This window comes from Chiloscyllium punctatum, chromosome 6 (genome assembly GCF_047496795.1).
Source record: "Chiloscyllium punctatum isolate Juve2018m chromosome 6, sChiPun1.3, whole genome shotgun sequence".
Taxonomy (NCBI): Eukaryota; Metazoa; Chordata; class Chondrichthyes; order Orectolobiformes; family Hemiscylliidae; genus Chiloscyllium; species Chiloscyllium punctatum.
This window is the reverse complement of record NC_092744.1, coordinates 52980042-53007979: the sequence shown is the minus strand read 5'-3', so window position 1 is coordinate 53007979 and position 27938 is coordinate 52980042. Positions and strand designations below refer to the sequence as shown.

General features: G+C 39.7%; 2 protein-coding genes across 5 annotated transcripts in view; one reads left to right on the top strand and one right to left on the bottom strand.

Annotated features, from left to right (window-relative positions):
- Window positions 1-17511, bottom strand: part of pdcd10a (programmed cell death 10a) — a 28251-nt gene extending 10740 nt beyond the window's left edge. The window contains exons 1-3 of one of the 3 annotated variants that reach the window (XM_072572677.1): window positions 17326-17511; window positions 5981-6165; window positions 5567-5620 (exon numbers count right to left, since the gene is read on the bottom strand). In XM_072572677.1, the coding sequence (XP_072428778.1) occupies window positions 5567-5620; window positions 5981-6070 (144 nt within the window). In that variant the 5' untranslated portion in view covers window positions 6071-6165; window positions 17326-17511. Of the gene's footprint in view, window positions 1-5566; window positions 5621-5980; window positions 6166-16706; window positions 16843-16901; window positions 17102-17325 lie in introns of those variants that run through there. The other 2 variants (XM_072572678.1, XM_072572680.1) reach the window with 2 other exon arrangements.
- Window positions 17512-17725: 214 nt separating this feature from the next.
- The window catches only part of serpini1 (serpin peptidase inhibitor, clade I (neuroserpin), member 1), a 33917-nt gene continuing 23704 nt past the window's right edge, over window positions 17726-27938 (top strand). The window contains exons 1-2 of one of the 2 annotated variants that reach the window (XM_072572675.1): window positions 17726-17862; window positions 27477-27749. In XM_072572675.1, the coding sequence (XP_072428776.1) occupies window positions 27497-27749 (253 nt within the window). In that variant the 5' untranslated portion in view covers window positions 17726-17862; window positions 27477-27496. The other variant, XM_072572676.1, reaches the window with a different exon arrangement.

Sequence of the window (27938 nt, the reverse complement as noted above, 5' to 3'; positions counted from 1 at the left end):
AGTTTAAGCTACAATGTTGAACAGTGCTACTTGATCACCACTGTAGCAAAGGCAATCCTGAGAGTGAAAACTTCTAAAATTTCATGGGACTTCAAGCATTTTGTTTCAACACAAATGAAATAGAGAACGTGCAAAGTTATACATCAAGCTTTAAAAACAAAAGGTATTAGTCAGAAATCAATTAGTTTAAAATATAAACATACTGTACTTGTAAAGGAGCTATAAAAAGAGAGAGAATGAGGGAGTGAGAGACACTAAACACAAGAAGGAATAAGCATAAATGTGAAAGAGTACAAGACATAGTGCATAAAAGTTACAAAAGACTGATGAGTTTAAACTGGGGTGGGGGGGGCGGGTGGGAGGTGGGAGAGAAGAAGAGAGAAAGAGAGAGAGGAGGTTTGAGTGATCTATGAGGATCTCTGTAATTTGCATTATTAGATCCACTCAAATACAAAGCCATTGTTCAGAGCTTGAGTCTCATTCAGGCAAAAAAAAAGTGTTATTTCGTCGAGTAAAAAGGGAGTTTCTCACATTCATTCTAGGCTAAATTTTATTCATGTGTAGAATAATTAACCAGATAACATTCTGAAATCAACTTTTGCTCTATGAATGCATTGTAGTATCCCACTATAATTTTGTTAAACAACCCAAATATTTTGGTTAAATTTAAAATATATGCAATATGAGGAACACTAAACCAACTCTTATAATGAGTAGAGGGCGATTAATAACCTCATTGACAAATTTAATATTTACCTCATTATTTCCATAATGGAAAGTTGCTTAACAGTTAAATTTTATTGTAGTAAGCAGTCTGCATTTGTAAATCAACATGTATTGAGTATTAACGAGTTGTGAGAAGATTTGCAGCTCATGTTGAAGTTCTGGATGTAGGTTTGCTCACTGAGCTGGGAGGTTCAGTTTCAGACGTTTCATCACATACTAGGTAACATCAGTGAGCTTCCAGATGAAGCACTGGTGGTATGGCCCACTTTTTATTTGTGTGTGTAGGTTCCCTTGGATTGGTGATGCCATTTCCTGTTCTTTTTCTCAGGGGGTGGTTAAATGGGATCCAAGTCAATGTGTTTGTCGATAGAGTTCCTGTTGGAATGCCATGCTTTTATGAATTCTCATGTGGGTCTCTGTTTGGCTTGTCCTAGGACGGATGTGTTGCCCCAGTCGAAGTGGTGTCCTTTCCTCATCTGTATGTAAAGATACTAGTGAGAGTGGGAGCCCTCTCAGGAGCCATAGTCTCACTACCTGATACACCAACTTACAGATTAGTCAAAGAGCTACACCAAAGACTAAAACACTTAGTAGAAGACTCATGTCACTCTATCCACTCTACCCAAGAATTCCTGAAGACCAAAGTCACCAAGATAGAAGAGGATGAAATAACGATCTCCTTTGACGTAACAGCCCTGTTCACATCAACAAACATCAACTTGGCCACTGACAACATGATTTGAAGAACCAAAAGTCACGTACACCAAACATCACCAACTTCATCAGCAAGGACAACATAGTCAAGCTAGCGGACCTATGCCTTACCATCCACTTTACCTTCAAAACAAAACCTACATACAAGCAAATGGAGCACCCATGGACTCTCTGATATCAGGGTTCTTAGCAGAGGTAGTAACGCAGAGACTCTAACAAACAGCTCTGCCAACCATCCAACCCAAACTTTGGGCCCGCTACGTGGATGACACCTTTGTCATCACTAAATGAAACCTTCAAGACCATCAATTGTACGCTTACTGGCATAAAATTAACTACAGGAGGAAAACAACAAACTGCCATTCCTAGATGTTGCAGTAGAGCGAACAGTCAATGGGGAATTTCAAACCAGCATATACAATGGACCAAATACATATGGACCAAATATTGAACTACAGAAGCAATCATGCCAACATCCACAAAAGAAGCTGCATTAGAACATTATTTCAATGAGCCATCACACACTGCAGCACAGAAAATACGCAGAACAGAGGAAAACCACCTACTCAGTGTATTCAAAAAGAACGAGTACCCAATGAACATGGTCCGCTGATTTCTCAACAACAAACACAAATAAGCAGACAAAACATGTCCAGAAACCTTAGCCTCACTCCCCTACATTAAAGGCATCTCAGAAATGACTGCCAGACTACTCAGACCTTGGCATCATGGTAGCCGACGAACCCACCAACAAACTAAAACAGCAACTAACGAACTTGAAGGACCCTATACTAACAACAAGCAAAAATAATGTCATGTACAAAATACGTTGCAAGAACTGGAACAAACATTACCTTGGATAAACAGGCAGAAAAACTAGCCACCAGGATACATGAACATCAACTATCCACAAAAGGACATGACTCACTCTCACTAGTATCTTCACATACAAATGAGGAAGGACACCACTTTGACTAGGACAACAAATCCATCCTAGGTCAAGCCAAACAGAGACCCGCATGAGAATTCTTAGAAGCATGGCATTCCAATCGGAACTCTATCAATAAACACATTAACTTGGATCCCATTTACCACCCCCTGAGAAAAAGAACAGGAAATGACATCACCAACCCAAGGAATCCTAAACACAAGTAAAAAGTGGGCCAGATAACGAGTGCTTGATCCGGAGGCTCACTGATGACGTTACCTAGTATGGCGACGAAATGTCTGAAACCTAACCTTCCAGCTCAGTGAGCAAACCTACATCCAGAATTGTTGGAGTATATTTAAGATTGAGATGGATAGGTTCTTTCATATCAAGGATTATGGGGAGAAAGTTGGAGAATGGAGTTGAGAAACTTATCAGCCATGATTGAATGGCAGAGCAAACTCAATGGGCTGCATGGCCTAATTTCTGCTATATCTTATGGTCTTATAATTTTGTTTCTGCATACAAAGTGATCAAGCAGAGAGTTTTGAAGAACACTTCCCTGATTTTTTCTAATTTCTTTATAAACAACTTTGAAATCCTTTTTTTTTAAGATTAGATTACTTACAGTGTGGAAACAGACCCTCCGGCCCAACAAGTCCACACCGATCACCGAAGCAAACTCACCCAGACTCATTCCCCTACATTTACCCCTGCACCTAACACTACGGGCAATTTCGCATGGCCAATTCACCTAACCTTTTCTGAAATACAACTTATACAGTATTAGGGGGATTTTGAGTGTGATTAACAGAGGTAGTAATGTTGATTGAAGTTCATATATGAAAAGCTAATGTAATTAGACATTCCAGAGCTTTCTCATTTCAGCTAAACAAGCATGGAGTGATTGCCTGTATTGTGTTCTCTTTCTTGGACAGAATTGGTTGTTCTCAGCAAAGAATATTAATTTACAAACAAGACTGTTCTTCGTGTTACAGTAGAAGTGACTGATATTTAAAATTTGTACCCCTCTTTAGATTTGTATTGTTCTGTTTTCTCATGTTCCCAGCAGTGAAGTCACTATCTCAACAGCAAGCTATGCTCTTAAATAATGCTACTTGATTTTCAGTTGCAAAAGTTCAACAAATTGTTATGTGAAGTTGTGAGGTCTCTTCTGGAGTACTGTGTCCAATTCTGGTTGCCCTGTTATAGGAAGGCAATTGTTAAGCTGCAGAAAGTTGAGAGGAGATTTACCAGGATGTTGCCAGGAATGGAGGGATTGAGTTGTAAGGACAGGCTGAGATTTTTTTCACTGCAGCATAGGAGTTTGAGGAGTGACCTTATAGAGGTTTATAAAATCATGAGTTTAGATAAGGTGGGGGATTTCAAGACTGGGGGCACATTTTTAAAAGGGGAAAGATTTAAAAAGGACATGAAGAGCAATATTCTTTTCTTTTTTAAACAGTGTTTCATGTGTGGAATGCACTTCCAGAGGAAGTGGTGGATGCAAGTACAGTTATAAGGTTTAAAAGACATTTAGATAAATACATGAATAAGAAATGCTTGGTGGGATATGGGTCAAGCACAGGTAGTGGAATTGGTTTAGTTTGGGATTATGGTCAGAATGGACTGAAGAGTCTGTTTCCATGATTCCAAATTGGAGAATAACTGCAAAAGGATGTATCAACATTATTCATTGCAGCATGTGTCACTCAAGACTTTTTTTTTAAAAAGTGAAGAATATCCTCAAATGTCATTGAATTTTGGACTGTCAAAAATATTAACATAGTTTTCAATTGAAAAGGACTGTACAATGGAAGCTTCCAACCCATATCATTGTTACACTATTCAAGACCAGCAACATAATGCCAAGATGCAAGGAGTTAAGAGATCTTAGGCCAGACTCAGCCACCAATGGAGATTCCAGAAAGCCATTTTATTAAGGAGCCAGCAGATCATCAAATCAGAGTGAAATCTGAACAAACTCAAAAGGACAGGGCAGTGCAAACTCACTATTACTCAGCTTGGTGAATCATTACACACTGTTCTACATGTTATAACACCACTGTTTACGGAAATGCACAATGCACAGATAACTTTATAAAGATAATGTTAAAATTGGCATGAGGGATTGAGGACTTTTTATTAAAAGAAAGCATAAACAAACACTTGAAGACAGGCATGTCCTATCTTGAACAGATTAACTTCATAATTAACTCAAGTTACACTCTTGCCAAAACTATCATTTATATTGGGCATGGAATAAAGTTTCAGAAATGTCTGCAAATCAGGCACCAATCAGTGAATTAGTAAATAAAAAAGGCTTGCAAGGAGAGAAAACAGCAGCTGTACTGGAGCTAGTACAATATTCAGAAGTTTCTTTAAAAGCATACCTAGTAAGAGTAGATAGCACTTTATCCTACATAGGTTATTAGTCAAATGTTTTATCATTGTATCTCATGCCACTACACTACAGCAGAAATTTGATGTTATTGACATCACCCACATGCAACTGGAACCAGAGGCTCACACCCAATCTAGTCATAGGCACATACTCAATGTCACTGACCACAACAACGTGCACCCAATGTGCACTCTTTACCCTTACTCACTGCACTGCTCTCAACCCCTCATTACCATTACCCTGCTCCCTCACTTACAGTGAAAGAGCAGGCAGGGGCAGAGTGAGGGAGCAGCATGGCCAGACTGGCCAAATGTTGGGATTGGGACATTGAATCCCTGGAATTAAAGTGAATTGATCAAAAACATTTTGGAGAAAGAAAAGCACATTTTATTGGTATTGTACTTGTTAAAATATTTGTGCATTGCTCAATGTTACAGATGTTTCTATTCTTTAGTACAAACAAGTACCTGTAAGCATTGCTAGCAGTAATGTCTTAAGTACTGGGATTGCATTGACAGTGAGTGTGCCCCTTGTGATTGAGGGTAGCAAACAGTCATTTTTTACCAATATTTGAAATTCTTCAATATAAAGTCTGCTTTAAAGGGATCATGAACATTTTTTGGCCAAAATCTGCTAATATTTATAAATACTACTAGTTATCAAGTTTCCAATAATATCTGAAATGCTAAACCCTAAACATTAATCTTGCATTTTACTTAGCTGTTCAAAGTACAAATGAGGCAGCTGAATTGACAGTATATTTAGTTTCCATTTATAACAGCAATTAAACTTACCTTAATGAAAGCAGCTCTAAGTGTCTGTGCAGCTGATAGATTAACATGCTCCAGCTGTGATAAAAAAAAATTAAAGTTTAGCAATTTGCAATGTTAATACCTGATTCAAATATAGAACTAGATTTGCAAAGATGTGTATGTATATTGTTTGGAAAATATTTATTCACAAATATTGTACGGGAATCCTGTTACTTTGAATGAAAAAAAATTTGGCAAACTCAACCACACATTTATTGAATTTCAGAAGAGATATTTGTCTTAACAACACCCTATTCAAGTTTTCTTAGCTTGTTTCTCTATCATACGTTACCTAAGCATTGCCTCTCTGTTTCTTTGGTTCACTCCGTTTTTCTGTTGTAGTCTACTTCCATTTTACAGTCACTTGCAGCGAAAGTTTTCAAAAAGAAAACTCACCTCATTGAACACTGGGTACATCACAGCATAGAGTGGCATGGAAACCATGGAGGTCGTCTCAGCTTCATTCCTCATCTCTTCCATTGTCATCCTTGATTAATCACACTCTATTACTGAAAAAGGGCTGCAGAGGCATTCAGTGCCAAGTCAGTCTTCTTCTGTCCTCCTTGTAAAAAGGTGAGCCACTATTGCACGAAAAATGAAATAAACATTAAAACATTGCATAGAATAAGTTAAGCACTTCCATCTTTTTGTTTTTCTTCATGTCAAAACTTTCATCGAGTGTAACATGGTGTGAACTGAAATTGTTGGGAAAAAAAAACTAGTCATCTATAGAACCACAAATCAGGATTTAGGAGGATTTCAGAACATGAAACAGCATACTCAATTTGAGTTGTTCTGATCAAAATGGATGGATATTGACTACAAATTTTCTTTAAAACGTAGAATGAATGGCAAATGCCAGCAGTAACATGAAAAACATGCAACACGTAGCCAGTTTCTAATTAAGGATGGTAGATATAAACATTCAATTTTGCTATGAATCAATCAAAATTTTCAGGTTCTTTACAAAATACATAGATACAAGCAATGATAAGGATAAAAGTGAACTTGGAACTGTCTGATACAAAAACATCCAAGCCTTAAAAGCTTATACAGAAGCTGAGCATATAACCCAACAGTGAATTGCAGACTTCCTTCCAGTCTAATTTGATTGGCTGTTTCAATCTAGTTGGGAACAGTTGGTCCAATATTAAACAATAACAACATTGCAAAGCCAAAGGATAGCTAATTGAAGCCATAAATATTTTAATTAAATGGCTTGCTGAAAAGTGTGTGCATTCCGCAATAAAAAATACAAAAATGTTTTATTAAATTGGTCATACAAAACTGATTACTCCATAGGTGTTGAAATAAGTTAACTTGTTAGTAATGAAAAATTTTAGCATCTTTTACCTGCTCAATATTCCAAAGCATGTCACAACCAATTAAGTCAGATATTAAAAGCCATATACAACATGATTTGCAACACAAAGCGCATTTTATATACCAGTTGTTTCAACCTCTAGAAAATTTAAGGCAGTTGTGAAATCTTTATCTCCATTACACCAGTTGACATTAAACTTGGGTAAGCTTATCAGTTTATCCAAATTAGGAGCAATTCTATTTGGCACACCACAAGCATAAAGGAGAAATTGTGGTATGTTTTTCAAATGCACAGAATTCTTATAACCAAATAAAATAAACATTGTCACTTTGGGCAGGATTCAAATCCAGGTTTCAGAAATCATTGCAACATTCAAATGACACGTGTCCCATTAGCAAGAAATTAGCAAAATATTTGAGCACTTATTGAGCAATGAGTTTTGTGTGGTGATTTAATTGAGCAATTTTTTGACAAGATAAACTCTCTTCTATAAACTATTTGAACAAAATTTCTATTTGCATTTGCAGAAAACACCTAGATTTTGCAAACAAGACAACTGATGCTCAAGATATTAAAACTTTTTAGTACCCACACACAATCTTAAGCAGAACATCAATAAGCTTTACTTTATGAATTAACCTGTTCGTCACAGGATTTGCCGCATCACCAAGAGTCTCAGCTTTCAAATACACTACCTACATAGACATAATTGAAAAAGTTTGGCTCTTTCAATACAGGTACAAGTGAAATTTTAATGATGTGATCAATTTTAATTGATGCCAAATAACTTTTCTGGTACAGAAGATTAACTCTGTCAAGTGTTGGATTTCATTTTATCAAATTTAGTTTATTTTAAAAATAGGTTGAACAAATTTTCTTAGTTCACTTGGCCTTTATTTCAATTTCATGAAGGTGACTTGGCATTGAGTTATTGCTCTAAATTCGTACTTCCTTATGACTCAGATAAGAACCTTAAATCTGATTGGTTGCAGAAAAACACTATTGCTTGCCCTGCTTAAATAGAACTCCTCTAGAGAATGCAGTGCTGTTCTGACAACATAAAAGCCCATGGATATTGTAGATAAACTTATGCATAAATGAATAGCAAGTGCTATGCCTTTACCATTAACTATAAAACCCAAGCAGCGTGATTACGAATCTCAGAATACAGCATGAAACACTTGGCACATTCTTCCAAAGCTTGGCATAAGATTGACATTCCAGTTTATGAATGGATAATTCATAAGGATCTTTTTAAAATAAACTCAGCATACAACAAAAATCAAAAGGATACCTGAGAAAGTCACACAAAGTCTCTAAGCAGATCACCTGTAACAAGCGATAAAATATTAAAGACAATATTCACAAGATGGAGAAAGTGAGGACTGCAGATGCCGGAGGTCAGAGTCGAAGACTGTGGTGCGGCAAAAGCACAGCCGGTAAGGCAGCATCCGAGAAGCAGCAGAATTGACGTTTCGCGCATTCATCGGGCTTATGTCCAAAACGTTGATTCTCCTGCTTCTCGGATGCTGCCTGACCAGCTGTGTTTTTCCAGCGCCGCACAAAATTCACAAGATGTCTCAGCCCAAGAAAGGCACACTGCAGCATATCACAAAGAACTGCAGATGCTGGGGATCTGAAATAAAATTGCTGGAGAAGCTTCTGAAGAAAGGTCACAGGGGAGGAGGACAGAAGGAGTATCCCCATATGCTGACTTTCTTAAACATAGACAATAAATGCTGGCCTACCAGCAATGACCATAAGAATTTTTGAAAAGTGAGAGAAGCGAGTCATTAAATTACAATATCAAACTGAGATACTAATAAATTAAAAATACTATATATGAATGCACGAAGCATTAGAAATAAGATGGATGTGCCTGAGGCTCTTTTGGAAATTGGCAGATACGATATTGTGGTGATAACGGAGACATGGCTTCAAGTGGACAGGGCCTGGGAAATGAATATTCAAGGCTACACGTGCTATCATAAGGACAGACTGAGGGGCAGAGGGGGTGGGGTGGCCATGTTGGTACGGGATGATATTCAGTCCCTTGTAAGGGGGACCTAGAATCAGGGGATGTAGAGTCATTATGGATAGAGCTGAGAAATTCTAAGGGTAAAAAGACCCTCTTGGGAGTTATCTACAGGCCCCCAAACAGTAGTCTGGATGTCGGATGCAAGTTGAATCAGGACCTGAAATTGGCCTGTTGCAAAGATGTTACTACAGTTGTTATGGGGGATTTCAACATGCAGGTAGACTGGGAGAATCAGGATGGTATTGGACCTCAAGAAAGAGACTTTGTGGAGTGCCTCCGAGATGGATGCTTAGAACAGCTGGTGCTGGAGCCGACCAGGGAGAAGGCAATTCCGGATCTGGTATTGTGCAACGAACCAGAATTGATCAGGGACCTCAACGTGAAGGAGCCATTGGGAAGTAGTGACCATAATACAATGAGCTTCAATCTGCAATTTGAGAGGGAGAGGGTACAATTGGAAGTGACAATATTTGTGTTGAATAAAGGGAACTATGGAGCTATGAGGGAGGAGTTGGCCAAAGTTCAATGGTACAATACCTTAGCAGGGATGACAGTGGAGGAACAATGGCAGATATTTCTGTGTATAATGCAGAAGATGCAGGATCAGTTCATTCCAAAAAGGAAGATCAATCCTAGGAGGATGCATGGGTGGCCGTGGCTGACGAGGAAAGTTAAGAAACATATAAAGTTAAAAGAGAAAAAGTATCTCTAGCAAAAATAAGTGGGAAAACGGAAGACTGGGAAGCTTTTAAAGAACAACAGAGGATTACGAAGAAGGAAATACGCAGAGAAAAAAGGAGGTATGAAGGTAAACTGGCCAGTAATATAAAAGAGGATAGTAAAAGCTTTTTTAGGCATGCGAAAGGCAAAAAAATGGTTAAGACTAAAATTGGGCCCTTGAAGACAGAAACAGGGGAATATATTACAGGGAACAAAGAAATAGCAGAAGAATTGAATTGGTACTTCAGATCTGTGTTCACTGGGGAAGACGCAAGCAATCTCCCTGAGGTAACAGTGGCTGAAGGACCTGAATTTAAGGGAATTTATATTTGCCAGGAATTGGTGTTGGAGACACTGTTAGGTCTGAAGGTTGATAAGTCCCCGGGGCCTGATGGTCTACATCCCAGGGTACTGAAGGAGGTGGCTCGAGAAATCGTGGATGCGTTGGTGATTATTTTCCAGAGTTCGATAGATTCAGGATCAGTTCCTGCGGATTGGAGGGTGGCTAATGTTGTCCCACTTTTTAAGAAAGGTGGGAGAGAGAAAGCAGGAAATTATAGAACAGCTAGTCTGACCTCAGTGGTGGGAAAGATGCTGGAGTCTATTATAAAGGATGAAATTATGACACATCTGGATAGTAGTAACAGGATAGGTCAGAGTCAGCATGGATTTATGAAGGGGAAATCATGCTTGACTAATCTTCTGGAATTTTTTTTGAGGATGTAACTCTGAAGATGGACGAGGGAGATCCAGTAGATGTGGTGTACCTGGACTTTCAGAAAGCTTTTGATAAAGTCCGACATAGGAGGCCAGTGAGCAAAATTAGGGCGCATGGTATTGGGGCAAAGTACTAACTTGGATTGAAAGTTGGTTGGCTGACAGGAAGCAAAGAGTAGTGATAACCGGCTCCATTTTGGAATGGCAGGCAGTGACCAGTGGGGTACTGCAGGGATCAGTGCTGGGACCGCAGCTTTTTACAATATATATTAATGATATAGAAGATGGTATCAGTAATAACATTAGCAAATTTGCTGATGATACTAAGCTGGGTGGCAGGGTGAAATGTGAGGAAGATGTTAGGAGATTACATGATGACCTGGACAGGTTAGGTGAGTGGTCAGATGCATGGCAGATGCAGTTTAATGTGGATAAATGTATGGTTATCCACTTTGGTGGCAAGAACAGGAAGGCAGATTACTACCTAAATGGAATCAATTTCAGTAAAGGGGCAGTACAAAGAGATCTGGATGTTCTTGCACACCAAGTCACTGAAGGTAAGCATGCAGGTACAGCAGGTAATGAAGAAGGCTAATAGCATGCCGGCCTTCATAACAAGAGGGATTGAGTATAGAAGCAAAGAGGTTCTTCTGCAGCTGTACAGGGCCCTGGTGAGACCACACCTGGAGTATTGTGTGCAGTTCTGGTCTCCAAATTTGAGGAAAGACATTCTGGCTATTGAGGGAGTGCAGCGTAGGTTCACGAGGTCAATTCCTGGAATGGTGGGACCACCTTACGCTGAAAGACTGGAGCAACTGGGCTTATTTACCCTTGCATTTAGAAGACTGAGAGGGGATCTGATTGAGACATATAAGATTATTAAAGGATTGGACACTCTGGAGGCAGGAAACATGTTTCCGCTGATGGGTGAGTGCCAAACCAGAGGACACAGCTTAAAAATACAGGATAGACCATTTAGGACAGAGATGAAGAGAAACTTCTTCACCCAGAGAGTGGTGGCTGTGTGGAATGCTCTGCCCCAGAGGGCAGTGGAGGCCCAGTCTCTGGATTCATTTAAGAAAGAGTTGGATAGAGCTCTCAAGGATAGTGGAATTAAGGGTTATGGAGATAAGGCAGGAACAGGATACTGATTAAGGATGATCAGCCATGATCATGTTGAATGGTGGTGCAGGCTCGAAGGGCAGAATGGCCTACTCCTGCACCTGTTGTCTATTGTCTACAAACAGGGGTTTAGCAGCAAGTCATCCGAAACTGGGTAGACACACAAGTCATTTAAATGTTAGTTGTGGTGATAGAGCAGACACAAATCAAAATTTATCTCAGAGTTAAACAGGATGCCAAGTTTGCTGATAGGTTGCTGCACCCTCAATCTTTGGCCAGACTAGGGAACGGAGTTTGCTGCTTATAGACATTTTTAATTTATGTCAAAATTCAAGGTCATGCACAACTCAGGCCCAGCACATCAGCTTTATTAGTCAAATCTCTCAAAAACAAAACAAAGTCCATATACATTGGAAACTCGATTATCCAAACGTGATGGCCGGGCACTATTTCGTTTGGATAATCAATTATTCGGAAAATCGATTAAATGCCTTTTCTCTGGGGCTCGTAGTTTTAAAGTCTGCTCTCTATTCAGGAGACTACAGCAGCACACAGCATGTGAGGCCCCTGCCCCTAACCCCCGACCTTATCCAACCCCGCCCCCACCACAAAGCACGTGAGCCCCTGCCCTCAACACAGCCCCACGTCAACCCCCGGCCCTTCTCTGGGGCAGCCGGACTACACACCAACAACAAGACTGCTGCTGCTGCAGCTGTCTTTGTGGGGTAAGTCTCCAAATAGCGCACACAGCCACAAACACAACTTTTTTACTGCAAATTTTTGACAGGTTCCATGTTTGTCCTGTATAGGACAAGGTTGAAATGATTATTCCTGGGAAGGGGGGGGGTTAAGGGTACACCCCTCTGTAAAACTCCAGGGAAAAAGTGTGGGGAGAGAAAGGGCAGGCAGTCAGCTGGAAACACATCTTTGATGTAATGTTTCTATCTGGACCTCAGGATCTCCTTCGGATAATCTGATTTTCATATAATGGCATTCAGATAATCAAGTTTCCTTTGTAGTCAATGGTACAGATCTTTCAGTCTTCAGATAGTGGGAGATTGGACAAGCTCTTGACAAATGCACATCAGATCTTGAAAGGAATTCAAGTTCCGATGCACAATCACCCAGGATTTGGAATGCCACGAAAACATCTCTCTAACTTTTAGTTAAGAGTTTGTGGAGAGTTCCAATTTACTGATCTGAAAAGTTACCCAAGAAACATTCAGAGGATTAAAACCTGCTTTAACTCCAGGCCAACTATAAACTAACCCATAGCCGAACATTTGGATTAATAAAGATTAATTTATACTTCAGTTTCTTTCCAATTAATCAAAATGAAATTGAAGTAGATCTTTCTATGGAGTTAGCATAATTATGTTAACTATAAAAAAACTTAGTTACTGCATACACAAATGGATTGTGTCGTGGGTAAAAAGTAGAGCAATAGCATAATGGTCTGAAAAATTGCAAAATCTAACCATCCTGTTAAACGTCAATGGTCAGTAACATTGATTTTGTAAGGATATTACGAAAATACTGGACTATTCACAGAACATTAATATGGTTGTATTTTTATGGGAAATGTACACTGACAGATGCAGTCATCAATTAAGCAGAACACTACACGGATCTGAAACCACACACAATATTCATCATAAGTTTCATCTCTCCACGAATGTCTCAGGCCATTGGGCCACTCACCTCATGCCCTAATCAACTAAAAACAAAGCATAGATCCCAATACTCCTTTCTCTCTAGAACACAAAGCATCTGCATCCACCTCCACAACATAATGCACCGTAACTCCTACCTCAGCCAAATCATGTCTCTGCTGTCTCTTAGTTCAACAGTTTTAATGCAGTCCTGGACATTTTCCATTCTCTATATGGTTGAGCTCATTAGGGTTCCATTCTCCATATTCTATCCTGCATCACACCCTGCTCTCAGAACATTCTTGATCTTAATTTTGCCCCAGTTCCTGAGTATTGAAAAAAGTTCAGGTATTCATCTTTACATCCCTTCATATTATCATCCCACTGTCCCTCCCCCTAACCAGCAGCCTTGAAACTCTCCCCTTTCCTATTGTCCCTCAGGCAAGTTTTACCACATTAAAATCACTCTATAAATGCAGGCTGTTAATGAAGACTTCTGACTTTGGCTTTATGTGTTCTCTGTCTCCCACTATTGGTAGCTGTTCCTTCTTTGCCTTCCTTGGAGATATGGTTTGAGGTTACCTACACACAAACAAAACCAGGGCACCACTTGATGAGGGAACTCCTCTGAATTGATGATACTGCATTAGACCCTCTGATAGAAATTGAGCAAGAGAGACTCTGGAATTGTCCCATTCATGTAACTGGTACGCCCTTATTACAACCTTAAAAAAAAAGTGGCTATAGGACAGGAAGTCATATTTTCATCCTTAGCCACACTAGATATCACCGTGGAAAGCACTAAAGAGAGGGAAAATAAAGTACGAGAGTAGGCTTGCGAGGAATGTAGAAACTGATTATAAATGTTTCTATTGACGCAGGTAAGTTTAGACAAATATAAGCTTTTACAGTCAGAAACAGGGAAAATTAAAATGGGAAACAAAGATTATAGACAAAATGAATACAGAGGAGGACACAAATAACATTTCAAAAATGCTAGGGAATGCAGAGGCCTGGTGAAAAACAGGAACTGAAGAAAATCAGCATTAGCACAGAAATAGTGTTGGGGAAATTTGAATGACTAAAGGTGGATAAATTCCCAGGGCCTTCTAATCTACATTGCACAGTACTTAAGAACATGGCCCCAGAAACTTTGAATTAATTGGTGACCATCATTGTGCAGCAGTTCCTGCGGATTTGAAGATAGCCAAATGAAACCACATTTAATTAAAAAAGCAGAGAGAACATAGGGAATTATGCTGTAAGACTCGGTGACTCTATACACTAGTTAGCCTGACATCAGTACTAGGGAAAATACTAGAATCCATTATAAAAGATTTAACAGCAGAGCACTTGGAAAACAGTACCAAAATTGAATAGAATTAGCATAGATTTATGAAAGGGAATTCACGTTTGACAAATCTACTGGAATTTGGAGAGGATGTAACTCGTAGAGCTGATAAAGGGGATTCAGTTGGTATAATACTTGGACACTCAGAAGGCTTTGAATAAGGTCCCAGATAACATGTAAAATTAAAGTATTAGAAGTAGTGTTCTAACATGGATAGAAAACTGTTTAGCAGACAGGAAATGAAGTGTTGCAATAAACAATTCTTTTCCGAATGTAAAGTCAGAAGTCACACTTCACCTGATGAAGGGGCAGCACTCCGAAATTGTGATTTCAAATAAACCTGTTGGACTATAACCAGGTATCGTGTGACTTCTAACTTTGTCCACCCCAGTCCAACACTGGTACCTCCGCATCAAGGTTTCCAAATGCAGGCAGTAACTAGTGGGGTACTGCAGAGATTAGAGAGGTAAAAACAATGACTGCAAATGCTGGAAACCAGATTCTGGATTAGTGGTGCTGGAAGAGCACAGCAGTTCAGGCAGCATCCAAGGAGCTTCCTCAGCTTTTCACAAAATACATTAACGATTTAGATGGAGGGAACAAAAATGTAATATCTTAACATTTTACAAACAACATAATGCTGGTTGGAAGAGTAAACTGTGAGGAGATTGCAGAGATGCTTCAATGAGATTTTAGTGAGTGGGAAAATGCACAGCAGACATAGATTAACGTATGGTGATTCACTTTGGTAATTCAGATTATCTGAATGCCATTAGATTGAGAAAGTAGCAGGTGCAAAGAGGGTGTCCCTGTACATCAGCTGCTAAAATTAAGTATGCAGATCCAGCAGGCAGTAAAAGTGGCAAATTGGTATGTTGGCCCTCATAGCAAGGGGATTTGAGTACAGGAGCAGGAATATCTTGCTGAGTTGAACATGGCCGTGGTGAGACACAACTAGAGTACTATGTGCAATTTTGGTCTCTATCTGAGGAAAGATGCTTTGGCTGTGGAGGAAGCAAAACGTGGGTTTACATGACTGATTCCTTGGAATGAGGGCTTATGCCCGAAACATCGATTCTCCTGCAGTTCTCCTGCTGCGCTTTTACAACACCACACTCTTCAACACTGATCTCCAGCATCTGCAGCCCTCACTTTCCCCTGATTTCTTGGATAGCAGGACTGACATAAGGAGGGAAACTGGATTGTTAGGACTATGTTCACTGGAATTTAAAAGGGTAAGGAGGGTATCTAGAAACCTAGAAAATTCTGACAAGACTAGGCAGAGTAAATACAAGAAGGATGCATCCAACAACAGGAAGTCCAGAATCAGGGATCACAGTTTAAGAATACAAGATTGGCTAGCGAGTTTTGAGAAGATTTGTAGCTCAGGTTGAGGTTCTAGGTGTAGGCATGCTCGCTGAGCTGGAAGGTTCATTTTCAGATGTTTCATCATCATACTAGGTAACATCTTCAGTGAGCGTCAAAGGGCTGAATGGCCTGTTCCTGCTCAAATTTTGTATGTACATTTGTGTGTCAAGATGACAATCTATCAGTCAATACAATACATGCATAAGGAAAGCAGCTACTGGGGCAGCACTACCTGTAGGCTGGCATGTGCCATCATGTCAATTGACAGCTGTAGCAGCTTGTCAGCAAGCACCAACACCAAAACACAGCAGCCCATAATAAGATATGACACCCATTCATGAGCACTGCCTGTCACAGAATCAGCCTCACAGATTAGCCTCTTCAGTTATTAGCAAAAATATACCGTATGAAGCTAACCCTTCTCAATGGATTTTCTGCACATTCATATTGTGCAAAAGAATACAAGCAATCTTCAGGAGACCACAATGAAATCAAAGACCTAAATACCTCAACTTTCTCTCTTCATTAAACCAAACGACTGACTAAGGTTTTGATCATGACTTCCAATATCAGCATTTATATCCACATGTTCGGTTTAACTGTGAAGTACAAAGATGCTTTTCAAGTAAAATATCATAAAAGTTGTGAAAAAAACACTACGGCGGGTGTTAATTACAAGGATATAAAAGAAATTATTTCAAATTTAGAGGCCTAATCACTGATCAAAAAATGGACTAGAGATCTATTTAGCCTTAGCACAATATCCACTCTTATAATGCAGTAGAGACTTTTCGAGGATTTTATCTAAAACCGACAAGAAAGTATCCTACCGGCCGGCAAACCTGCAGATCGAGTTGCTGCCCAAACATTACATTCGGTTTCCAGAATGAAAAGAAACCGTACGAACGCATCTGAAATTTTGAAGGAGTCGCATTCGCCAATTGTCGCACATCCCTTTAGAGCCGGCGTATTGCACCTAATGCAAACTTAAGAACTCCAGGGGGTAACATTCGCCCGTAACTTACTTAAAAATGTAAGACCTGGGAAGACTAAGGGCTTCGATCGCCTGCCTGCCTGCGCGTTAAAGGGCAGCGGTGAGTTTACACCGCTGGTCAATGCTGACCGAGATCCTGCACACACCCAGGTTTGCTCATACACATTCCGGGAAGGCACACACTTCCGCAAGTTGCCTCTCGATTTAAAGCTGATCCAAACCCTCCCAGATTGATCGGTTCACACACAAAAACCGAGGCGTACCCCGCGGATTGTTGGCTGCCCTGAGGGGGAGGGGGGAGAGGGAGGGTAACCGGGCAGCCCCTAGGCCCGTGGCCCAGTCTGGGCTGGGCGGATACCTTCCCCACTCACCGGGGAGGGGGGGGGGGGGGTCACGGCGCTGCCGCCAGGGACCAGGCCTCGGAACCAGAAACACGGACGGTGACAGGGACTCACCCACAAGCATCGGGAGGGAGGGGGGAAGGGTTAAACACACCACGGCCACAGCCACCACCTCCCCGAGGTCCGGCCTCTCGGCGGCTGACTCGCTCGCTGTACTGCCTCCCGGCTCCTCTCACCCCCGGCACCGACAAGGAGGAAACGCAGCGTCGGCAACGGCTCGACCGGAAACCCCGCTTGCGCCTCAGTCAGTCACCGCTGGGGCTGCCGGGGGTTGTAGTCCTGGATGGTGACTGCGCCTGCGCCCGGACGTCCGAAAAACTACAAGAGCCAGGGAGCGTTGCGATGCAACGTCGTCGGAATGCTCCTGATTGATGTCCAACCGGCCAATAACTGCTCAGGACGGCGCGAGGGGGTGGGGCAGTGTCGTGCAGGGAAGGGACTTCAGCTTGAGGCTTCATACCACACCTCCAGACCGCAGAGGGTCTGCTGCAATCTGCAGAGTAGTGTGGTCTGTGGGAATCTGCATCCAGTGCTTCGTTTAATGCAACTGCCTCTGTGCTATTAATTTTTTCGGAAATCTCAAAAATACAGGTCTGCATTGTCCTTGCGAGCTACCTTTGATGTGATAAGAGAAAATGTCACAAGCGAGGTCTTGACACTTTGTTAAGCGCGTAAAAAGCAAGAGTGGCAGCTCTGTGTCTTGTTTGAGTTGAGTGAAAATCTAACCCCGTCCTCAAGAGTGAGAGGCGAAGGTGATGCTTCTGTGAAGTTATTTGTAAGTGCAGCTGGAGCTGCCTGACTTGGAAGCGTTAGTCTCACTACTGTAGGTTATTGACAAGTTCCGTGTATCGGCACCGCCCGGCTCTATGTTAGTCATACCATCGGTCTTACCTACAAGGCAAGCTCCAGCTTGTTGACCTTTTGAATATTCCCTGCTTAATCCATTTGTATCATTTTTGATGAATTAATTCACAAAATACAGACTGTATAACTAAGTAATTAGGCGAAAAAAATGCGAGCGGGATAAAATATCTGATATAACAGCAAATTGCATTGTGAGATGTGAATGCCAGCGAAACGTTGCAATATTTTATCACTTTTTGCAGGAGAACTATCTACACGTTGCCATAATTGTTGATGTATGTTAAGGTACTGGATAAAAGCAAATTACTGCGGCTGCTGGAATCTGAAACCAAAAGAGAAAATGCTGGAAAATCTCAGCAGGTCTGGCAGCATCTGTAAGGAGAGAAAAGAGCAAATGTTTCGAGTCTAACTGACCCTTTGTCTGCTGCCAGACCTGCTGAGATTTTCCAGCATTTTCTCTTTATTGTTAAGGTACTGAATGGTTTTGCTGGTAATGTACTGAGGTTATTTTTTTTGCATCGCTTCAAAATGTTGTTATTTTGAAATATTTGATGAAGTTGTTTTAAATATCTGGAATTAAATGTTTTTTTGTCCACATGAATCAAGTTTTATATTCACAGTATGGTATAAATCATGATTTTTATCTCTAAGTTATTGCCATACAACAGATTAATTCCTGATGTTTGTGCAGTTCTTTTGTATTCATTTTCAGCATTAAGCAATTTGGCTTTGTTTGTTGCTCCCATTTCACAGTTTAACTACCTCATCTTGGATTGATACTTCTCTTTTCTAGCCCAGAAGTTTAAGACGTTGGATCTGACATGCTGCAATATTGTATCATTCAGAAGGAAAAATTACCTTATTATCTAGAATGCTTGTCACACTGCAGATTTGCCATCTTTTGTATAGCTTGATTAGCCATAAATATGGTTCTAGGTAAAAACAGTGACTGCAGACACTGGAAACCAGATTCTAGATTAGCGCAGCAGTTCGGCCGCATCCAGCACCACTCTAATCATAAATATGGTCCTGACCATGCTCTTATGATCTGCTGTCAAGTATATCTTTAACAGAATGCACTCTTTAATTTACCACTGAAATTCTATCATTGTCAATCTTTTCACTTTAAGTAATATAATTAATTTTATAAATAATTAAACTAAACTCAAATTTTATTCAGGCAGTTATTTGTAAAGAAAATGAATAGCTGATTAGGGTCTTAGATCACACTGTAGTCTGATATTTTGATCAATTTGAGAGTGAGCAACAAATTATTTGAATACAAACACTGCATACTTATCCACTTTGTAAGCAGTCATGTGGATTACTAAGGGCAGCGATCTGTTGATTGTGTATTTGCCTGTAACCAAAACTTTAGACAACAAAACTCTTCAATGTTTATGACTCAAAGTGGAAAGACCAAAGCAGGTAAATCATTATCTGAAAGTAATTGTGCAATAGCCATTAAAATGCAATGAAGCTGATGTTAATATCCAATTCATCAGGTTTTTTTCTTGTTTTCTTGCCAAGAAAATATTGTTTTCAATATTTTATTTATTTTAAATAATTAAATTGCATAAGACTAATTTAATTACTATTTTTGTGCTATTAGCATTTATGTTTTAGTTGGTTGCCTAATTGTACAATTTTAGTGTGTGTTATTCTTGCATTGTTTCTCTGGTAATAATCACAAGTGTTAAAACCATTATGAAGGATGGAAACTATGATAAATCAGAACATAATGTTTAAATGGTCCTGTGCTTGAATTTTAAAACTTATGATTGAAGCATGAAACAAAAACTGACAATGAAGTAGCTACAGAAATTTGAAGTCCGAAGAAAGATTAAGTTGGGGTAGTTCAGTTTGTGTTGTTTGTCCAAATCCAAAGCAAGAAAAGCTGCATAGAATCATAGTCATAGAGATCTACAGCACGGAAACAGACCCTTCGGTCCAACCTGTTCATGCCGACCAGGTATCCCAACCCAATCCAATCTAGTCCCACCTGCCAGCACCCAGCCCATATCCCTCCAAAACTTTCCTATTCATATACCCATCCAAATGACTTTTAAATGTCGCAATTGTACTGGTTCCCACCTTGTACTAGCCTCCACCACTTCCTCTGACAGCTTATTCCATACATGTACCACCCTCTGCGTGAAAAAGTTGCCCCTTAGGCCTCTTTGATATCTTTCCCCTCTCACCTATGCCCTCTAGTTCTGGACTCCCCCGTCCTAGGGAAAAGACTTTGTCTATTTATTCTATCCATGTCCCTCATAATTTTGTAAACCTCTATAAAGTCACCCCTCAGCCTCTGCTCCAGGGAAAACAGCCCCAGCCTGTTCAGCCTCTCCCTATAGCTCAAATCCTCCAACCCTGGCAACATTCTTGTAAATCTTTTCTGAACCCTTTCAAGTTTCACAACATCTTTCCGATCGGAAGGAGACCAGAATTGCACGCAATATTCCAATAGTGGCCTAACCAATGTCCTGTACAGCCGCAACATGACCTTCCAATTCCAGTACTCAATAGTCTGACCGATAAAGGAATGCATACCAAACACCTTCTTCACTATCCTATCTACTTGCAACTCCATTTTCAAGGAGCTATGAACTTGCACTCCAAGGTCTCTTTGTTCAGCAACACTCCCTAGGACCTTAGCATTAAGTGTATAAGTCCTGCTAAAATTTGCTTTCCCAAAATGCAACACCTCACATTTATCTGAATTAAACTCCATCTGCCACACCTCAGCCCATTGGCCCATCTGATCAAGATCCTGTTATAATCTGAGGTAACCTTCTTCGCTGTCCACTACATGTCCAATTTTGGTGTCATCTGCAAACTTACTAACTGCAGAATGAGGAATCTTTATTTTAATGAAGTGTAGCAGGAAGAACATTTAAAGTGACACTTATTTTTTTTAAATTAAATTCTTTTTTTAATTTTTGAGTTGAGTCAGAATGAGTACTGCAGCAATAAGAATGATATACTTGATAATAAACAGGTGATAATTTTGAGTGCAACAATTTGCATTTATTATGCTGAAGATATACAGTAGTGAGCAAGTACTATAACTGGGACATTGATAATGGCTATTAACAACCATAAGAACAGGAATAGGTCATTCTGCCTCTTGCACCTGTTCTACCATTCAATGAGATTATGGCTGATCTGTGGCCTCAGTCCATATACCTGCCTTTGGCCCAAATTCCTTAAAAACTTTGCTTAACAAAATGTATCCATCTCCAGTTTAAAATCAACAACAGATCCAGCATCCACTGCCATCTCTGGAAGAGAATTACAAACCTCAATGCCCTTCTATGTATTAAAATGCATCGTAACATCTTTTCTGAACTGTCTGGCCCTAAATCTCAGACTATGCCACCCCCCAACCTAATCCTAAACTCCCCTAGGTATAGAATATACAACTAGTGGAAATAGTTTATCTATCTACTGTGTCTTTTTCTGTTGTTATTTTGAAGAATTTGAGCAGATCAGCCAATAAACCTTCTAAGTTCTAGGAAAAAAAAGGCATAATTTGTATGATCCCTGTTTTTAACTGAATTCTTGCGGTCCAGATATTCTTGTAAACCTGCATTAGACTCTGTACAAAGCCAATACAGAGGAACCTCGATTATCCAGCATTTGATTAACCGAATTTCGGATTATTTGAACAAGATCACAAGTTTCCAATCTTGGTTAACAATGTTATCCAGCATTTGATTAACCGAACGAAACCCTCCCTGCCTATGTCCTTCAGATAACCAAGGTTCTGTGTATACGTTTCCTGAAGTGTTGTGTCCAGATCTGGTTACAGTACTCCAAGTGGGTCTAACAAGGGTTTTGTATACCTACAGCACAACTCCAGTCCTCTAGATCTAATGATCAGCATTCGATTAACTTTGATTATTTTCTGCACCTGTTTATGGGATTTTAATGATCTGTGCATCTGAACCCCCATGTTTCCTTGGACATTCACTATATTTAACTGCATGCATCAAGAAAGTACCCTGATCTAACCCATTTCAATCTAACCTACAGCATGTAATGTGGATGAGTCAAGCTTTGTTTTCCTGTAACAATAGTTATGAACTTTTTGAACTGGCCTGTCTTTCTCAATAAGCCTGCAATTGATTTTGAAGTGAACAGAACCAAGTCCATTTACCAAGCCTGATATGAGTTTGTAAGTGAACACAAAAACATAACATACATCTCTGCAGTGGCTTTGTTTAGATTATGTGAAAGTGGCAAGGCATATTTGAAGACCATTGGAAATGCTTCAGACAGGATTTGGTTCATTATAAAAGCTGCATTTACCTTGAAATCCCAAGAGGTAAAATCACAATACAATAGCACTGGCTGTACAGTGAAGACCGGATTTGCAGACTGGCTGACAGTGGTTCATGTGAGCATCAGGTCAGTTTCAAATTGGCTGTGAAAACTGCAGAGCTGTCCCCACAGGCTATTTCAACATGACAGAAAAACACTTATTCAGGAACGTCTGGGCAATAGTCAAAACCAGAACAGGGAAGGAAAGAAAAGTGGCTGCATCATTGAATTACCCAATGAAGCAACAAGGCTAAAAATTCCACATACATTGACAGCATTTATAAAAGCCAGGGAACATCAGAAAGATGACCATCAAATCCCTTTGCATGAATTGGAAGACCACTGCTGTCCCATCTGAATTTAGGCTTTATCAAAACAGAATGTAGCTATGGTTTTTAGATCTGGATAAGAAAACAATGAAAACAAGTTTGCACAGAATCAACACTGGGCATGTTTCAGGAAGATCAAACAGACCCTGGTAATTGGAGAATATGCAAAGGATCAACCTTAAGTAATGTAACTTTCAGCATTCCCTGTTCAGGGCTAATGGCTGACAGGCAACAACCACAAGAATCAATTGATCGGTTTGTCAGTCAGGGCAAAGACGTGATATCTGGAAAGCTGAGAAGTTTTAGTGGATAATATACCTGGTCGTACTGATCAAAGATTTTCAAAAAGATCTCTTGAAGATGAACTAAATATAAAATTACAACATTATGATACATTTTAAGGCAGAAAGTGTCTCAAGATGCACATTGAAATGTAATCAGAAAAAACGTACCCTGAGATCCTGGGAGGAGGGATGACCCAAAGTGTCATCGAAGATGTGGGTTGTAAGGAGCTTTAAAGAGCGGAGTGAATTGGTGAGGTGCCAAATTTTAGGAAAGGGGCAGAACTGCAGATTTTCCAAATGTCCTAATTGACACTTAGAAAATGTGACTGTGGATTGTTCGAAACAACTAACTAGTTTTCTCAATGACTGTGCCTCTGCTCTTTCCTTTTATCATACAAAGTAAGAGCAAGTAGTTTAGGGGAAAACACAGAAGCCCACAGGCTATTCAGTATTAATCAGTTGTACTGTGTTTTCAGTTTTTTCTTAGTTTCTAATGTTTTGACATGAGCAAATAAACTCCATAGAAATTTTGACATAAACTCCTGCCCTACAGGATAGCTGTAGAAATTTATTATTATATTTGCATAAATGTACTTCGGCCCATAGATCTGTAGTTTTATCTCTTAAAACAAGTCTTGCTGCTGTTAACCAGAGTGTAGAAGTTACTGATGTCAAGACCTATTGCAGAAATGCTGGACAACATGATGTGGCATTCAGTCCTCCATCTCTGGGCAGAGTACAGCGCCACTGCCTTCTCCCCTGCATGCCATTACATTACTTTGGCTCATCTGCAGTGTCATCCCATCAAAAGGGCAGCAAAGTACAATAGGCAAGGCAAATGATGGCTCAGTTGCAATGAGTGTAAGATAATGGAAAACTGCATGTAAATGAGGGAAGTTTGATTATGAATGAGATGTAAATTTCCAGTTATTAGGGACATTCTTGTCTCGTCATTCAAAGTCTAGTTGCAGCATTGTGTTTCCTTCATCTCCCCACCCGCACCCCCTCCCCACCCCCACACACACGCATCCTCAATGTCAAGCATTCTATTTTCCCTATCTTGCCAAATCTTCAGCTGAAGGATGGCCTCATAAGAACACGGTACGACGCTCAACTCATCAAACGCCAGTTCTGATGTGCTACAACGAGAAACCATAATACCTCCTCAGGAGACAGACACGGAATGCAACCAATAGGGTACCCTTCGTTGTTCAGTACTTCCTGGGAGTGGAGAAACTACACCATGTTCTTCACAGCCTGCAAAACATTATCTTTGAAAATGGTCAACGTTGCCTATCTCATACACTGCAGGCAAGGATGCCTGAGGCATGGTATATTGACGAGACCGAGCAGAGGCTACGACACCGCACAACAATCGGGGAACACTTCAGCGGTCAGGTTCATTCAGCCTCAGATCTTCGGGTGGCCATCCTCCAAGGCGGACTTTGGGACAGGCAACAATGCAGAGTGGCTGAGCAGAGGCTGAAGCCATGTTCAATACCCATGAGGATGGCCTCAACTGGGAACTTGGGCTCATATCCCCACTACACTATACACTCACATGCACTCTTACATACTCGCGCACCCATGCAGACCCTTTTTCACACACACATTCTCTCTCGTACTCACACACATACACCCCCCACACTGTTACCGACGCATACACCCTCTCACAGGCTTCTACTCCATCACACTCATGCACACACTCTCTACCAAGCACACACATCTACGTCTTTGGGTGAATTTGCATTTGCAGCATTGTAATTGGAGACATATTCTATTTTTGCTCAATGCAGGTAGTCAATCATGTATCATTTTATAAATTCCTAGTTTGGAACCAGAACCAGATTGACTCAAGATTGGGATACAGACAGACTCTACTCTCACACCTTTTAATACATTGTCTGAGCTGAGATGTCACATTTTTATTTATATACATTTATTTTGAGAATGTGACTTAAAAGAAATTCTGGGATTTACATATTAATGAACCAAAACCTGCAACCCATTCTAAAAGATGAAAGACTTAACAGCAATCTAGGTTTGCTCAATATATCATTTTAATTGCATGACATTATAATCTTTCGCTATAAATTCTGTCTTATGGTACTACTGCACTAGTTACCTGATGAAGGAGCAGCGCTCTGAAAACTAGTGCTTCCAAATAGACCTGTTAGACTATAACCTGGTGTTGTGTGATTTTTAACTTTGTTCACCCCAGTCCAACACCAGCACCTCCACATCAGATTCAAATAATCTGGGACCCTGTAAAGGTCTAATTCTAAATTGATGCAATGAAACTGGGGATACCTTGGATAAATGACTAATTTGATAAATTGTTTCTGTCCCTGTTCAATAACTAACAAGTTACATTTATGCAAACAACACCAATGTCTTTGTTAAAGTGTTTCCTTTCATCTCTCAGGTGTGAATTCTGCTTCATGGATGCGACATAGAAACCTGTATGTTTGATCCATGCTATAGCAGGTAGATTTTCATCACAACTTGGAACATAATATGTATATACCATATAAAGCTTTGGTTTCCTTGGAATTTCACAGCATCAGTATGGCTAGTTTATACTTTTGAATAAAAATGATGCAAAAAGTCAGACTTGAACAGTGTCTAATCACACATTCAAACTTAGGACTTGTATTAACGTAACTTTCTTTTACTCTAATAAAATATTTTAAAATTTATTTTGTGGTATTTGAATGCAAAAGCAATAGGGTGCATCCTTTATATAAAGTAAAGCCAGAGAGTCATATTGACAAGAAGCTCGAATATTATTGTGTTTATTTGGCCTTGAAATTAAATCACCCTATTTTCTGATGTCCAGCAGTGTTACCACCCAATGTAGTTTTCAGTTAGCTTGTAAAATGAGTTCCAATGATGTCTTGCATTAAAAAATCAAGAAATAGATAGCATTAAATGCAATGTGGCTTGAACAGGAGATAGCTTACATTCATCCATTTAACTGATTGATTGGAGGATTAATGAAAGCAATAGTTATCAATAAATAATGGGGTATGAGAACTTATTACTGTCAATTAAGTGTACTTCTTGCAATTTAGTCAGCATTATAGTGTTAAATCATCATTTAAACTGTTCAAATATTGAAGCATGACAGCCAATTTGTACTTTGGATGATTCCATAATATGCAATGAGTTAATTAACCAAGTAATCGGTTTTAAATTTGATGGTCGAGTGATAAATAAAACAAAAAAATGTATACATCTGTACAACCTACGTTTCAGGGGTTCTTTTTGTCTCCAGAGACAAATGTAAGTTGAAACAGCTAACATTTATAGAACACCTTTACTGGAGGGAAGAGGATTTGCCTGCAGGTAGTAAAAATCATGCAAGATGATCAAACTGTGACCTTAGAGGTTCTTAAAGAAGTAGCAAGGTTTTGGGGAAAACATCTTGAAAATAGAGGAATGATGACTGATAGGTTTTTCTGATCGTGGGATTGGATCCACAGCAAGTCTGAATCGGGAGATCAAGGAAACTGTGTACATGTTGAGATTGGGGAAGGTTACAAAAGTAAATTACCTGAAAATGGGGAGGGAGTTTGCAAACCAAGACAAGGATGTTTAATTTTGTTAGATGGATGATTTGCACAGTAAAATTGCAAAATGATGCCACGAAGGTGCAGAAGGTGTTTGATACAGAGTACTATGTTATTGATAAATGCAAAATGTTTGACTTAAGACTTTAGCGTTGGTGTGAAGAGGGTGGTGAGTTGAAAAAAGAAAGAAAGGACAGCGAGGGGCCAGAATCAAATGACAAACGGTGGTGATAATTAAACACAAACAATCCTTTGGGTTGCATTTATCCAAACTGCAGAGATTTTCAAATGGTAGCTAGGTGTAGCTGGAAATAAGCAATAAAAGTAAATGTTAAAGTTTTAAATTCGACCAACAGCTTCCAACATAGAAGGCCTGATAATGTCCAGTCAAACTGGCAGATATTTGCTGCAAAATTGTTTGCTCTCTTTTGTATCTCCATAACAGCACTCCAAGTTAATTTGTTGCACTGATGCACTTTGGGATATTTCTGAGATATAAGACAATGCAACAATTTATTTTCTCTGCCATTCCCTAGCATAATTCCAATAGCCATAGCTGAATAGTATCAGAGCTGTTCTTGTTTTCTTTAACTGTGCTTTGGACCTGATGTCTAATGCTGGTACCTCTGTGCTTCTCCAGTATCTTTGGTTGCATAGAATACAATATTCTAATAGTTTCTTACTTAAAAAGAAGATTATATTGAAATGTTATTCATTCTAATTGTAATGTTTCAACTTTACAGGCAATATTGCATCTTTTTTAAACTTCTTGTAGTACAATATTTTCATGAGCATTTTGCAGTACTAATTTGCAATTCCTATTCCCATAGATTTGTAAATTAATTCAAAAATGGCATCTTTGCTGGGATTCCTGATCGTGTCGATTGTGAAGTATGTTATGGTCGATGCAGGCATCAGGGATGGTATCACTGCTGACTTTTCTGTGAAAATGTACCATTATTTGCGGTCACTGGAAAAAGATGGCAACATTTTTTACTCCCCGTTTAGTATTGCTAATGCCTTAGGAATGGTTGAGCTTGGTGCTGGGAGTACAACTCTTGAGCAAATTCAACACGTCATGGGCTACCATTACTTGCAAAAAGGTATATATTGTCTTTATTTAGGTAAACTAATTTTGTTCAGTAAGTCTGTGGTATATTCTTAACACCCTTAAATGTGAATTATACAACTAATGTTTTTGGTTGGTTAAATTCCTAGTTTTAAAAAATCCTGTAATCCGTATTAGTTCACCTTGACTTCATGGTCTTGATGCATCACCCAATGCCTGCCTT